General features: G+C 35.1%; 2 protein-coding genes across 2 annotated transcripts in view; one reads left to right on the forward strand and one right to left on the reverse strand.

The window, feature by feature from the left end:
* LOC134855191 (uncharacterized) overlaps window positions 1–15622 on the forward strand; it is a 623579-nt gene that overhangs the window by 189721 nt on the left and 418236 nt on the right. The gene's annotated exons all lie outside the window — the stretch shown is intronic.
* Window positions 447–15622, reverse strand: part of LOC134855632 (uncharacterized) — a 40564-nt gene continuing 25388 nt past the window's right edge. Inside the window, exons 8-13 of the mRNA XM_063872190.1 lie at window positions 9816–9973; window positions 8999–9180; window positions 8047–8262; window positions 7093–7215; window positions 6230–6856; window positions 447–837 (exon numbers count right to left, since the gene is read on the reverse strand). Coding sequence (XP_063728260.1) covers window positions 599–837; window positions 6230–6856; window positions 7093–7215; window positions 8047–8262; window positions 8999–9180; window positions 9816–9973 — 1545 coding nt within the window. The 3' untranslated portion in view covers window positions 447–598. The remainder of the gene's footprint in view (window positions 838–6229; window positions 6857–7092; window positions 7216–8046; window positions 8263–8998; window positions 9181–9815; window positions 9974–15622) is intronic.

Here is a 15622-nt window from a genome sequence, read left to right on the forward strand (position 1 = left end):
AAATGATTGAATTGAAATATACCAAAAGTGTCACCAAATGAGCACTTTTATTTGCGACTTAGATAAGAAAAAATCTTCGTAATAATACACTAAGCTTCGATGTGTAACCAAGCTGGAGTGTTGTTGGGTGGAGTTAGATGTAAAACTGAATTTCCGCAGAGCCAGAAATAATTAACTCCGGCAGTGGTATAGTCGAGTAAAAACCCTGGACAGCTAACCAAATTTCAAACCGTGAATCTAAGCAGTAAATTTCTAGCATTTAGATGGAAACAGACATTGGATTTAAAATAGCTAAGTATAATTATTTGAAAAAGAATACAATTTTGTACTTGAAAGTTACCAATAAAATCAATTGCTCTCAAAATTTATACTAACCTTGAGGGCCAAAGTTAAAGGGCGGTGCATAGGGATTAAAAACAAAACTTTTCCAAAAAAATTAACCCTTTTGTATTGAATTTCCTTTGTCTATAGTTTTCATAATAAAACAATCTTTTGTATTGAATTTCGCTTTTGAATATGATTTTCATAATTAAATAAAATTGGATACAATTGTGTAGCTGACATGTTTTAACATCAACAACACTATCAATATTTTTGTTTATCCATTTGGATTGCCAGTTTTCAGTTTTATCCCTTCTTCGTTTAGCACCTTCTGATAAGTCGATTTGATTTCAGTGGGAGATTCACTTCTCTTAACAAGTAGCGCAAATACATCGTTGCCTCTGTACACCCGGCCCAAATTGTCAGCCACGTATCTGTCTATATCACATAGAAGGAGACACAATTCGTAGAATCTGTCTATTTTCGGAATAGGAGCGGAGAGCGAAGAAGTGACATCTAAAATAACAATAGATTTTTTAAATAACAGACACAGAGACGAAGCAGAGATTCGCACCACTTGCGATACAAAATGGAATAACCAAAATTTTGTCATCGATTTTGCTATCATTGCTTTTATAAAAATTGCTTTTTCGCTTAACTAAACGCAACGCGGGACAACACTCTGGGAATAACTATGATCACGGACAAGAGAAACACCAATTCAAAAATGAAAACTAATCTAGAAAAATTCAAAACTGCTGATTAAATCAAGCACCTTAGAAAAAATCAGCTGCAAGCACCATTAGACTTTTTACAAAGAGTAGTGGGAATGTTTTAAAAAAATCCAAAAAAGTCAGTTCTGTTGGAAATAAGCCGACAAAAAAGCTGACAGACGATGGTCTGAAATGTTCAGTTTGCAAACAAAACAAGTCCCAAGTTGAATCGAACACAAGCCTTTTTCGTCTCAAGCAAGGTTGTTACCAATGCGCGTGAACTAAAAAAATTTGAAATCCATTTTTTTTTAATTTCAAAGAAAAAATATATCATCTTAAAGCTCACTGAGATTTGAAGATTTCCTGAAAACAAAACAAATGACTTCGTGCATTGACACTAAAATACGGCAGTTTAACCAAAAAAAAAAAAGAAAAGAACCAAACTATGAGCTGTTTTGCTCCTAACACGCAGTTGTACCCCTGAACAGAATTACATGCATAATTTTTAGGTTATTGTTCCCACTTTCGAAAAAAGTGATGGAATCTTTGTGCTCTGGGTGTTTTTTTTTCTCCACAGAAATTTGGACATTTCTACTAGCCAGTTTTTCCATCATCCTAAAGCTATGATTACCCTGAGCTCAAATTTTAAACATATTTCACCTTAAAATAATGTTAGTAAAGCTAATTTAAAAATTGCCAATTTTGGATAATTAACGGGCGAGATATTTCGTGCTATAAACGCTTAAGCGGATATTTAATCCGTCTCAGAAATCGTTTGAACTGAATTGAGAATTGTTAATTGGTCTCTGAAAAATTTCGCTAAAAGCGAATTATATTACGCTTCACTCAGCGTGCGGGGATGATTTAAAATGCCAAATATTTCAACTTTTAGAAAGGCACACTTTCTAGCAGACTTGTTTTTTTCTCGAGAAAGCAAATCCGTAAACTTAACTGTTGAAACCCCTTTTTCACATTCTCGAAAAAAGTATATTGAACACCGATTTCTCAAAATTCAATTTAGGAAACCGAATTCTCAAAAAATAATTTAGCTTAATTTTATTTCAAATTTGATAAACTTTTTAAACTTAAGAGACTTTTTGCTAAAACATTCATGATAACCCTACCTCTGTTTGAGAAAACTCCGTTAAAATACAAATTCTTAAAAAGAGGTAGAAATTAAAGAAAATTATTCGAAAGTCGGAAAATATTGAATATGTCGCTTTTGGGAAACTTTTGAGTAACGCGAAAATAGGGAAACCATTTTGCAAAATGAGCTTCAGAAAACCAAATCAAAAGCATCAAACTACAAAACATTAGCGTGATCAATTTCTGCAAAAAAAACGAGACTAGCTCCAACCTTCAAAGCAAAAACTTACTCTAATTATTAACTTTCAACAAAACATAAATCATCTTTACATGTAAACTCTTTGCCGTGAACTACAGGCTCCATTGGATAAGCCAATTTGCATTTTGGAAGCTTCAAAGCGGCAGGTATGTTGCTAATTCCTAAGGTTAACACATAGCTGCAACAATTAACTTATTACTTCAGGGGAAAAAACTGATATTGTAATTGTTCCGACTATTGAAAAATGGGGAACATTGTATTTGGGCGTGTTTTAGTTTTCCACCTAAAATCAGGTACCACCTATAATCAACGAACTCGGTAGAGTTATATATCATATTAAGCCGTTTTAGTCGTGATTTGAACAAACAAGCCGTGAAAATTTTATTCAAGCCCCTGAAAAAACTTAGTTTTAGTTCAGAAAAAACTGGTTTTCGAAAATTTTTAACGCCACTTAGGAAAAAAACTTTAAAAATTCTGAAACTTCTCTTAACTTTTTTTGTTTTCTTTTTTATTGTTCTAGTATTTTTCGACAAGAACAGATGATTAAATTGCCTATTTTACTACGACTATCAAAAATGCCTCAGTTCTAGGCTTTTGTTCAGATCCTTCATAACACCACATACAAAAAACCACACCTTATTCATTAAAAAGACCTTTTTTTCTCAAACTACCTATTTAATTCATTTTTGGAAGGTTTTAATTCAAACCTAAAAATATAGCCAACTGACAGTTAGAAAAGAGTCAATGAACGCAAGTTAACAGAACAAATATGGACTCAGTTTCAGAAAAAATATCAACTTTCGTATTTCAAAGAGAAAACAGATGGCCAAAGCTCTTTGAATTACTAGAACAATAAATGATTATTACTTTCTCGAAGAAACCAACTTAATTTGAGAAAACTGGATCAATAGGGAAAAATTTTCATTTCCCTGGGAAAATCGATAATTAAATTCTCTTTTCGAGACTAGAAGTCGATCACATTTTTCGTGATCGACTTTTAGTCTCGAAAAGAGAATTTAATTATCGATTTTACTCTCGTTGTGAAATAGTGGGGTTGCTTTCTTTCAAACAAAGGACATGAACTGAATTTAAAACGAAATCAAAAGTCAAACTAGAAAAAAGTAAAATTGAACCTGAACAAAAAACGAAAAAAAGTGAACTATATTAAAGTCTGAACTACATTTATCGACTCTTAAAAAAATATACCTATCGTTTTTAAATACACACATCCTTGAGAAGATACTTTAATTAATTACAAAATACATATGAACTTAACTGCTTTGAAAAAGGGCTAAAAGAAAGTTGCTGGCAAAGAAATTTATAGTAAACAATTGAACTCGGCTGAAACTGCACATCGCTAACTTGTTTAACAAAAAGGGAAAAAGAAAACGGATAAAAGAAGAAGCGACGACAGCTAAGAATCAAACACTACCTGTAGCTTTCGAGACAAAAATTTTACCGCACACCACCAAAGCTAAAGCAACGCTGTGTTTCAACTCAGAGGCGAAGTTGCATTTCGCATACGCAAGCAAAAACATGACCGATAATGCTACTGGCAAAAACTGAATGAGTAAAACTTTGAGTCTAAAAAATTTCCTAAGTGACGCACGCCAATTATGAGTAAACATAATTGCTAAGTGACGCAAGCCAATTAGAACGCATTAGCAGTACCAGTCAATTTGAAGAAAAAAAGTTACGAACTAACATGCCTCAATTAATAGAGTGGACGCATTTTAACTATATACGAAAAGTTCATTAAAGACATCGTACCCTGTCCAGGTTCGAACCCTCTGATTTGGTTGTTGGTCTCCTTCCCTACCTCTATGCTATAAATCAATGCTAGCTTAATGCTAAGGTGCTATTTGTAAGAAAATCGTCTTTGTTAAAAACCTTAGCTTTGGCTGTACTTAATAGCTGGTTATTGATCAAAATGAACACTTTCAAAATGAACGCATTTTGTCGCAACAATATTTGCTTAGGTTGGAAAATTTGAGAGTCATACTATCACACAAACTTTGCTTGTGTAAAAACTTTGATCTTATAAGCACCAGACAACAATAACTGCGCTTTATTTGAATGCGTGTTTTTATGCTTATTGCGCAACTCGAAGTTGGCCTTGAAAAAATTTACCAAAGAAATGTGCGAATCACCTCGAAAAGCAGTGGATTTGTATTATAACAAGCATTGTAGAAGAATATACAACTTGAAAAAATTACAAATATCCAAAACTTTTAGATAATACAATCGAAAAAATATACTGCTATATTGGTGCACAATTTCGGTCATTTCTTTTCCTATTATGTATATCCGCTCTTCAAAAGGCTCACAAAACTGAAATAGCTAGGCTTTAGAAATTTTTCCATTCAGCCCCCAATCAAATATATTGGTGTTACGGATGCTCTAGGGGATGCAACACAGTTAACAGAGGCGGTAATAACTAAGTGAATAAGTTCAAGTTTTGTAATTGAACCGGCTGGTATGTGCTATGACTAGCGAGTTTTCAATTTCAACATCTAAAATTGTTTATATGGCAATGAATTTATCTGCGAGAATTAGACTATACTAATTAGAAAACAATAAACATAGCCATTCGACAGGTGGAAAAAAATGAACGCAAGGAAACAGAAAAAAAACAGATGTTTTTTAAAAAAACTTCCAATTTGCGAAATTCAAAGAAAAAATACGCCTTTAAAGCTCTTTGAGTTTCGCGAACAATTTAAGCGTGTCCCTTTTTTTGATAAAATATACCCAATATAAGAAAACTAGATCAATAGGTAAACCTTTTATTTAGCTGGGTAATTTGTAATGAATTCCATTTTCGAAATTAGAAGTCGATCACGGTTTTCGTGGCCTAAACATTTTTGCTGTTCGATAGTGGATTTTGTTTCTTTTAAAAAAATCAAATGTCAAACCGCTAAAAATCAAAAATGAAGGTGAACAAATTTTCCTAGAGTTCTTCCTAGACTGTGTAGTTCATAGACTGTGTAAGGCTCTAGCTGCACTGTCACAAGATCGCTTACGATGATTAATTTGACTCAAACAAGAAATTCAACGTTTAGTTTTTTTTCTCACTTGTGCTACTCTTTCATGCTCCTTTCGTAATTTGGCAGCACCCAGTAACCCCCATAGAATTTTATGATTTATATGAAGTATTATAAAGATTTTATGAAAAGTCTTGTAATTTTATTACGATGAGAAATATATTCATCTTCTTTTCATAATTTTCTTCATAAAAACAAAAAAGTAAATGATTTCATGTAAATGCCACTGCTTAGATTTTAATTATTTGTTTCGGCTAGCCATTGCATGTGAGCAGGGGAGGATTTAGGATTTTCTCGAGGTGGCGAACGGATTTTCAAAATGAATTCGAAAATTTTCTCGACATTTTTTTAGGTGGACCAAATTGATTTTCTTAGCTCTCCCGAAACAGTATAAATACCACATTTTGAAAAAAAATGTGCGCCGGAGGCCAATTTTTGAATAAACGGGCCAAAAGGCGTTTTTAGGAACTTTTGACAAAATTTTGACCAAATAATCGCGTTTTTTCGTCGCGCGCTCCCCCCTCAAAATTAGTATATATTGGCGCCCAAGGCGCCTTTATAAAAGTTTTAGGGCCAGTCAGCCAAAAATGGATATCTTAAAATTAGTACAAAGAGGATACCCTTTGGGTGGGAAGGGGGTCGAATCCCTGAGCTGAGGGGGGGGGGGCGTCCCCCTAAATCCGCTGGTGCATTTAAGCTACTATTATTCCATCAACTTAAGTCTAATTATAATGTAGCTAGCGTACATTTTGTTGACAAGTGTAAGTGCATAATAACTCGGCATGAAAATCAAATAATTTATTAGTAACCTTGCGACGAAATCGGACAAGAACCAGGCCTTCTTTCGAAGATAGACGTGAAAGATGGCACTCGATTATGACCTGATTGATCTTGGGACGAACTTTGTCCTTGAGATGCTGCTCGACCTCTCTTTGGATGGCCATCAATTCTCGGCGGCAGCGGCGGTGAAAACGTATTCTGTTCAACTTGACCCGAGTGATAATTTGGATTTGAGTATGTACCATGAGGCGACATGTCTAAATTCCGGCTTGCTGTCGACGAACCTTGATGTTGCTGATTACTGAATTCTGATATGAGTTGATGATGATGATGATGGTGATAGTTTGGTTCCCCGAGCTCTGGTGATCGAAAAAGCGTAGGTTCTGGTACAATTAATCCCGTTAAAATTGGACCAAACTTGGGCGGTGACGTTACATTAACGTCTCCAAATCTCCCCCCTTGAATACCGAACATTTCAGTGGATAAAACTGGCGTAGTTTTGCTTCCATCGGTCGTGTCGGCACAACCACTGTTGGAATTCAGTGAAAGTAGAGCTTTCGTTTCGCAGTAACCCTCAAGCTCCATCAGTATTGAGAGCTGACCGAGTCTTATACATTGAAGGTCGGACGAATTTTCACTAACGTGTGTCATCAAACCTAAACATTTTACAAAGAGTATTAGTTTTGAAGATAATCACTCCTTATTTACCATTACATCACGTATTATCACACGTATACCGGTATTGTACAAATCCCCACTTTCAACGTTATTTTTAGTCTGGACGACTAAAAAAATGATGACGTCCAAACACCCAGAGATCAAAGATGACCAACTCTTTTTCCTTTAACCAGGATAAGTAGTCTTTGATGGGGAGAGGTTTAAATAACGTTACAATTGGTAGAGTCGGACCGACAAGCGAAGTCATCTTGAATAACGTCCCTGTGGTTGTGGTTTGAATCTGTTCCTATGACGTAGACTGTTCTATGCAGTCTTTCGCGCCGACATTCGCTACAACCTAGAAATTCAAGCTTACATACACAGTTAAATGGGTCATTAACAGTCAAAACAGCTGATTTAGTTTGCGGCCAATAGAAAGTTATACCAATATATTCCACTTTTAAATAGTCAAAAGGTAGCTGAACCGCGTGCAATAAGACAGTGAATGCTATTACGGTATTCGAATTATCCGAAAGGATTCCGCTGTATTAAATCCCAATCCGGTAATTTTGAGCATAAAAAATTGAATATAAAAAAGCAAGTTAGGAATAAAAGGAGCGTTGGCCATATCAAACAAACGTTGAATGAATAAAAGTTGATTATAAAGTAAAGTTCTACCTGCATTTTACTATAAAACATTATCTGTTTTACCCTAAAACTTCTCGCAAATATCAAAGTGTATGAATTAACATCGAAAACACAGCCACCAAACAGTTGCAAAAGTGTCAATGAACGCATGAAAACAATGACTGAATTTCGAGTCTCAGTGAAATAATATATGGCCTTAAAGCTCTTTGAGTTTCAAGAACGGAACGGTTTATGATTGACACTTTTTGGATAAAATTCATCAAATTCGAGAACACTGAATTAATAGAAACTTTTTCATTCCACTGAGAACTTTCAGTCGGGAAAAATTCACCTGGGGGAATTCCACATGCGAGAAGGGCTGAATGCCCGAAAACTCTTTCAGCCAATCAGAAATGAGCACTAAAAATCTGAGAAGATTCACCGGGAAAATCAGGCAGATTTGGACAATTTAAACGACGATTCTTGGTTGAAATTGGTTTTCGCGCATTCGATCCCTCTGTCACGACAAGAAAAGCCCCAGTCGGTTATTCTCTTTACTCACTCGAAGCTAGAAGCACTATTGTTCTGGTCATAGCCACTTCGCTCACGTCCAAACACAGTCTGTTCACTCTGCGTGACATGTGCTCTAGAGCTGTTGTCCTCTCTACGCTCTTCTGATTGGTCAGCTTCGAAAGGATGGACTGGAAGTGAAGTCCGTTCACTGTTAGGTCATTAGCAGCCAATGTTTCATCACTGTCTCTTCTTTTGTTGAAGTTGTCTAATAATAAAATATTTTATCGAGACCTCTGTCGTAGAGTAATTAAGAAGCTTTTTAAATCTGGAGAGATCGGCTGGTATTACTGAAGACACCACTCGATAGGTGACTAGCCTTTTTGATGTTCTTTCAAGATAGGATTTTCCAAAAATGTTATGAGTTCTGGAAATAATAATCGAGTTTGTTCTGTTCCCTTCTTGAAAACGAATTTATTATTATTATGATTAGTACTTTAAAAGCTTGAAGCCGCTCAGTAAGTTTTCAATCATTGATTTTGCCGTCCATCAAAGTGAGGAACTTTTAGAGTGAGGAGTTAAGAAATTTGCGAATTTTTTGATAAGCTCAGCCATGTAAAATTTTCCTGGACTGTCCAAAATCGAAAATCCTGGAGCACTCACGTCTACAAATTTTGTATCGCGCAGACAATTATTTTTAAAAAATCATGTTTTTAGCAGATGTGCGAACGTTTATACTAAAATAACTTTTTAACCATGCACCTCTTCAAATTTTGTACATTTTTATATCAAGCGCGCCTTTATTAAGAAAACCGTTTTCGAGTTGAATTGATCATTTTTGTGATTTTTAAAGATCAATTTGATTTTTGATCAAAAAATGTTTGATGAATTTTATTTTTTGCTAAGTCGAGTAAATTGCTTAGAGAAGTGTTTTTATTCTTAACAATATAATTTCAAAAGAAAATAAAAATACGTTTCTAAAGATGAATAAATGTCTGTTATACCCATTTGAGCACGTGTTGTCGACGGGTGCGAGTCTGGAATACAACTGCCAGCACTACTTTCACTACAAAGGGGGGAAGATAGCAAGCCCGATGTAGAGAAACACGGTCCAATCAGAGGCGGAGGAGGACTATTAACAAAACTGCCTCCCTTACTGTTCGGATTGCAGTGCGTGTTGTAAGAGTTCCTGAAGGTAATTTCTATTAATCCCCCTCCAACGCTCAACTGAGGTTATAAAAAGAGAAAATTTGTCCACAAAGTTTAACTTTTGCTGCCCCGTACTATATTCTAATTTTATTTCTCGACCTTGTTTTTCAGATAGGTTAGGAAAAACAGACAAATTTCATCACAAATTACTTTCGGCTGGTTTATATACTTTGCTCAATTTCACTTCGTTTATACTTCTATACCTCGATTGAATGTTTGAAACAGCTGTTGAAACATAAAGGGAAAAAAGGTTGTTGTGCCAGTGAGCGTATATCAAAATAAAAATTTCCACTAGACAGCTTAGTGTTAATTTACTATTTCTCTGAGATTCTTTTGTGATATCATAGCAGTGGATAGATTTTTAAGTAGATCCCAGCCTGTCGGTTAGCCTCTTTGGTGCGAAAACTGCATATATGTACGTTTATGCACTGAAGAAATTTATTATTATTATTATTATGATGATGATGATGATGATGATGATGATGATGATGATGATGATTATAACTATTATTATTAGTATTATTATGATTATTATTATGATGATTATTAATATTATGATTCTTATCTGTTTTTTTGTACAACGAGGGGAGGAGGACAAATAGAAATTATCCATTCCTGATGACGTTATGACTATTTGTTTCTTCTTTTGTTTTCGTTGTTGTTGTTGTTGTGGAAGTAGATGAAGGCGAGATGTAGGCGTGAACAAGAAGGAAGTCGAAAAGAGACAATGAAACCCAGTTGTGAAGCAGGCAGGTCAGATGCACTGATTGCTAGAATAAAAACAACGCCATTCAACCCACTGCAAAAACTGCAACCAATTCAATTAAACAAGGAAATCCCTTTTAATTAGAAAGATCAGATGCCCGAAAACTTAATTAGCCAATCACATTTCAGTTTGTAAACATTCGTACTGAGTGTGAAAATCAGTCAGTTTTGGAAAATTTAAATGAGGCTGATTGGCTTAAAATTTGGCGCATTCTGTCAGGAGACAAACCTTCGATTTACCAGATAGCTTTCCAAACAATCATCGATCTTTAAACTAAAAAACCAACCAGTTTCCACGCTATTTTATTTCATATTTTTGACCAAATGAGCAATCGCCCCTAAGGAGCAATTGAGTTATCTTACTTCTCCAAGCAAAGACAATATCAAATCAATTGAGCAGGTGGTTTATTTGTAGCTAATAAGCAACCAATTAATCGACTGCGTGCCGAGAGAAAGTTTTAAATATTATATATCTATATTTTTTCAGGTTTTTGTTTGGGTGATTATTTTCTCGAAGAAAGCGAGCTAACAGGGTTGATTCACTAATTTTGTATCTAAATTCCAAAAAATGCTACCAGCGGAATCTTAATAGTAAACGTAATTGCACAATTTTGTATATTTATAACTGAAACAAAAATGACTGAATATGCGACTAATAGGTTCAATTTTTTCCATTCAAAAAAAATTCTGTTTTCTGATGTTGTGAATTTCTGGGGTTCCAGATTCGTTAGAAAACCTGACGAGTGTTTTTATCAATCTGAAATCAGTTTCAAGTAATTATAAACATGCCTAAGTATCTAATTAACAAATAAAAAATGAGACAGAAAAAAACTCTTAGTATTTATCGAGCAGTCGCTAAGGCGACAAAACATGATGTCGACGACTAAGCTGATAACAAAAACATGGCTACAAAGATGTACGAATAGAAAAAAACGTGGCCTTAAAGCTCGTTGAATTTCGAAAACAATTTATGAAAGAAACTCTCAATCGGCTGTAATATTTTCTTTCCGCAATTTCTAGAAACTGTATAAACTAAAATCCTCTTCAAAACTAGAAGCCAATCAAGTTGCTTGCAACTTTTACCATTTTACTGTTTGATTGTGGAATTTGCCTTCCTTTTAACAAAGGAAACGAATTGAGCTTTAAACAAACAAAAAAAATCATCCCGACCTACATAAGAGCCTTCAAAACGTTCATTGACTTTCAAAAACCCATAAAAATGTGACAAAAATTTGAGCAATTGAATTTTAGAACTTCGAACATTTACCGCACAAACGACCTGAATTATTTTATAAGAACAAATACAAAAGACGAAACCATTTCGAATGAAAGCAAAACGAGGAAGAGATACAAAGTCAGGAATAGTTATTTTGCAAATTATAGGAGTGAATCGGCAAAACTAAAATTAAATTTATTAACAGCTCAAGAAAAATTGTAAAGTGGAAACTAAGCCGAAAATACATAATCAGGCAAATGAAAGTCCAAAAATTCATATTCGCCGTAAAACTTATTTCAAATTCAAACATTGTGGAAAAAACAAGGTCTGGCCGGGACTCGAACCCCACAATTTATGGTGCAAAGTCACCCACGTTACCTTCAGGCCAAGCGGGAAGGAGCCTGGAAGCTCTCATCGTTTAATATTAAAACTAGTTCAAAGAAAAATCTCAACTTCGAATTTCGAAGAAAAAAGTAGATGCCCTTAAAGCTCCTTGAATTTCTGGAACGATTTAACATTGGCGCTTTTTTGATCAGAATAACGTAAATTGAGAAAACTGGATCAACGGGGTAAAAATTTTTTGCCGCTGGAAATCTTAAAATTAAATTCCACTTTCGAAAGTAGATATCATTCCCGAATTATCGCTTTGAAGTGCTATTTACGTCACGTTCGTATTTGAAGTGCTATTTACGTCACTTTCAGCAGATGAATTTCAATTCAACTCAAAAAGTGCATACATACCTAAGTGCATCAAAATTTTAAGACTTTTTCCTGAAAAAAAATCAGCAAGATCTATATGAGTCTTCACTACGTTCATTACTCTTAATAATCACAGCAAGCATGAAACTGATAATCTTTTTGGGGTCAGAACTCTTCAAAATACGGGTATTTTGAAAAGCGATTGCCTCAATTAGAGCGCAATTACTGAGCTAATTAGCACTTTTATTTTTCATATTGTACTGCATAAATTCCGTCCACGCGATAATTTCTTTATAACGATTTTAGGTTTTAAAAGCCATCACTTAAGTCCTTGCTCCTTAATTTAAATTAAAAATTGACCTTTTTCAAGTGAATATTCATTCTAACTTGTACCAATTCCAAGGATGTTGCCAAATAATGAGGTTCGCATGGGAAATTGATGTTCGTATATAAACGCCTGGGAATCATTAAATTTTTAGACTTAAGCTCTGGAGTGTTCGCTGGGGAAAATATGCAAATGTAGCATACGCCTGATTCGATCTTCCCAACCTGCTGCTAGCCATGAGTTCGTCCTTTTTTCAGGGGTCTAGACAAAATTGCATAACATACTAATTGGCTTTTATAAATAGCGATTGCTCAAAACTAGTGCGCAAACATTTCCAAGTATTTGCACAATTACAAAAAGCTGCGTAGCATTTACTATTATAATCGAACTCCAAGCAAGTTTAATTTTATACAACAGAAAACAAAGCAGTATACTTAAGGACAAAAATCTGCGACCGTGATAGAAAGCAAACTTTTGCAAAAACAGCCGAAAAAAAACAAGTACAAACAGCCGAAAGCTTTGAAAATACAATTAAAAACATTAACATTAAGGCTAAGGGGAGCTTCACGCCACTTGCAATATATCACAAAGATAGCATAGCGAGCTAGCCAACCAAAATGAGCCCCAAGTCAGAGTCATAAAATTTTCACACAAAATCACGAAAAATAATTACATCTACCAAAATTCTCTTATCACGATTTGTCTCGACTCGACTTCAATTTAAAAGAAACCTCGGCCTAAATAAAATTTACCGATTTATAAATTTAAAAAACATGGCCTCGAAGCTTTTTGAATTTGTAGAACAATTTATGATGGACACTTTTTTGTTAAAATTAACCCAGTTTGAGAAAACTGCATCAATAGGTAAAACTTTTATTCGCTGGGAAATCTGATAACTAATTTCCATTTTCGAAATTAGAAGTCGATCACGTTTTTCGCGACCTTTACAATTTTGCTAATCGATAGTGTAGCTTGCTTTTCTTTTAACAATAGAAATGCACTGAACTTAAAAATAAATCACAAATCAAACCGCGAAAAACCAAAATTGAGCGTGAACAAATTTGAAGACTTTTTCCTGAAGAAAAAACAAAAAACAAATCAGCAAGACCTATATAAGAGTTTTATTATTCTTATTATAATTATGATTATTATTATTATTATTATTATAATTATGATTATGATTATTATGATTATTATTATTATTATGATTATTATTATTATGATTATTATTATTATTATGATGATTATTAATATTATGATTATTGCGATTATTATTATTATTACGATTATTATGATTATTAATAATAATATTATTATTATTATTAAGACTTCGCGACAAAGTCGAAGGGCGTTAACCCAAAAAAAATTATAAAAACATGAGGATGAGTTTCCCCGGCAGTTTACGCAGCCGCAAGCGAAAATCCAAGTACATGGTTTGTCTATATCAAAGTTTGTGTCAAACCAGCTCCAGAAAAAAGCAACGAGTCTTTTCTTGAGGCCCACGTCGTCGAGAACATTTACGTAGGATTGAAGTTTGTTAAATAATCGCGGCGTCCTATACCAAAAGTTACCACAGCCGGTCTCGAGCTTCAGATCTGGTAGTTTGAATATCGGCTTTTCTGAATTTCTTGTCGTGTAATTTTGAATATAGGGAGTCAGGTGGTTATTTAGTGACACATTGTATTTTCTGCTCAGAAGTTTGGAGAGCATCAGGAGGTCACTGATCTGGAAATATATGGATAAAGGAAGAATATTGAGAGCATAGAGAGGCTGCTTGTAGTTCAACTCAGGATATCCTAAGATCCAGTCAGTCGCTCTATGTTGCACCTGTTCGAGACTTTTCATGTCGGCTTTTGATGGACTCCAGGACGCAACAGCCATAAGAAAGAATGGGAAGTACCATCGATTTGTACATGTTCAATCTTTGGTGCCAGTGGAGACGTCTAGCAGAATTTCTCTCTAACATTGAGAGCACTCGATTGGATTTGCCGCAGATATATGTGATATGCTCGCTCCACTTCAAGCTGGTCGAAATGATAATTCCGAAGTCTTTTTCGGACGAGACAGTTTTCAGTTTTTCGTTATACAAAATCAGAGAGCTGGGGCAGCTTTTCGTGAAGGAGAGGAGGTGACACTTATCCATGTTGAAAACCATATCGTCCAAGTCGCACCACGTTTCCAAGAGTCGTAGATCTTGTTGGAGAAGTGAAGTGCAGCTTTTATCTCGAATTGACAATAACTTGGTATCATCAGCGAATAAGAAGGGTAGAGACAACAAGCCATCGGTTATGTCGATCACGTAGATTAGAAATAAAATAGGACCAAGGATGGATCCTTGGGGAACTCCACTAGTGACTTACAGGAAACCGGATGTTGCTTCGCCTATCTGAACATATTGCTTCCGACCAGATAGATAACTCTTGATTATTTTCAGCAGACTTCCTCCTACGCCAAGATGCTGAAGCTTCTGGATAAAAATACTGTGATTGAATTTGTCAAAGGCTTTTGAGAAGTCTATATACACTGTTTCAAAAACAATGTCAGTGTTCAACACGCCTTTATAGATGTTGTCAATGAAGGTCAAAAGTTGTAATACAGGCGATTTCCGCTTCTGGAAGCCAAATTGACACGGAGGAATGCGATCGTACACAAAAGCAAATAATGAATCAAATAGCAGTTCTCGAACACTTTAGATCAGATGTTCAACAATGTAATGGGTCGATAGTTGGTTACATCTGCTTTTGATCCTTTTTTGAAAAGAGGCGTCATCTTTCCAACTTTCCACTCGTCCGGAAATACACATTATTGTTGTATTTTATAGAAGAGTTTTGATAGAGAGTGTGAAAGTTCAGGTACTTCTTTGAAAAGAACAGCCGGGAGTTTTCAGTTTTTCGTTATACAAAATCAGAGAGCTGGGGCAGCTTTTCGAAGGGCGTTAACCCAAAAAAAATTATAAAAACATGAGGATGAGTTTCCCCGGCAGTTTACGCAGCCGCAAGCGAAAATCCAAGTACATGGTTTGTCTATATCAAAGTTTGTGTCAAACCAGCTCCAGAAAAAAGCAACGAGTCTTTTCTTGAGGCCCACGTCGTCGAGAACATTTACGTAGGATTGAAGTTTGTTAAATAATCGCGGCGTCCTATACCAAAAGTTACCACAGCCGGTCTCGAGCTTCAGATCTGGTAGTTTGAATATCGGCTTTTCTGAATTTCTTGTCGTGTAATTTTGAATATAGGGAGTCAGGTGGTTATTTAGTGACACATTGTATTTTCTGCTCAGAAGTTTGGAGAGCATCAGGAGGTCACTGATCTGGAAATATATGGATAAAGGAAGAATATTGAGAGCATAGAGAGGCTGCTTGTAGTTCAACTCAGGATATCCTAAGATCCAGTCAGTCGCTCTATGTTGCACCTG

Source organism: Symsagittifera roscoffensis, chromosome 10, assembly GCF_963678635.1.
Source record: "Symsagittifera roscoffensis chromosome 10, txSymRosc1.1, whole genome shotgun sequence".
Classification (NCBI taxonomy): Eukaryota; Metazoa; Xenacoelomorpha; order Acoela; family Convolutidae; genus Symsagittifera; species Symsagittifera roscoffensis.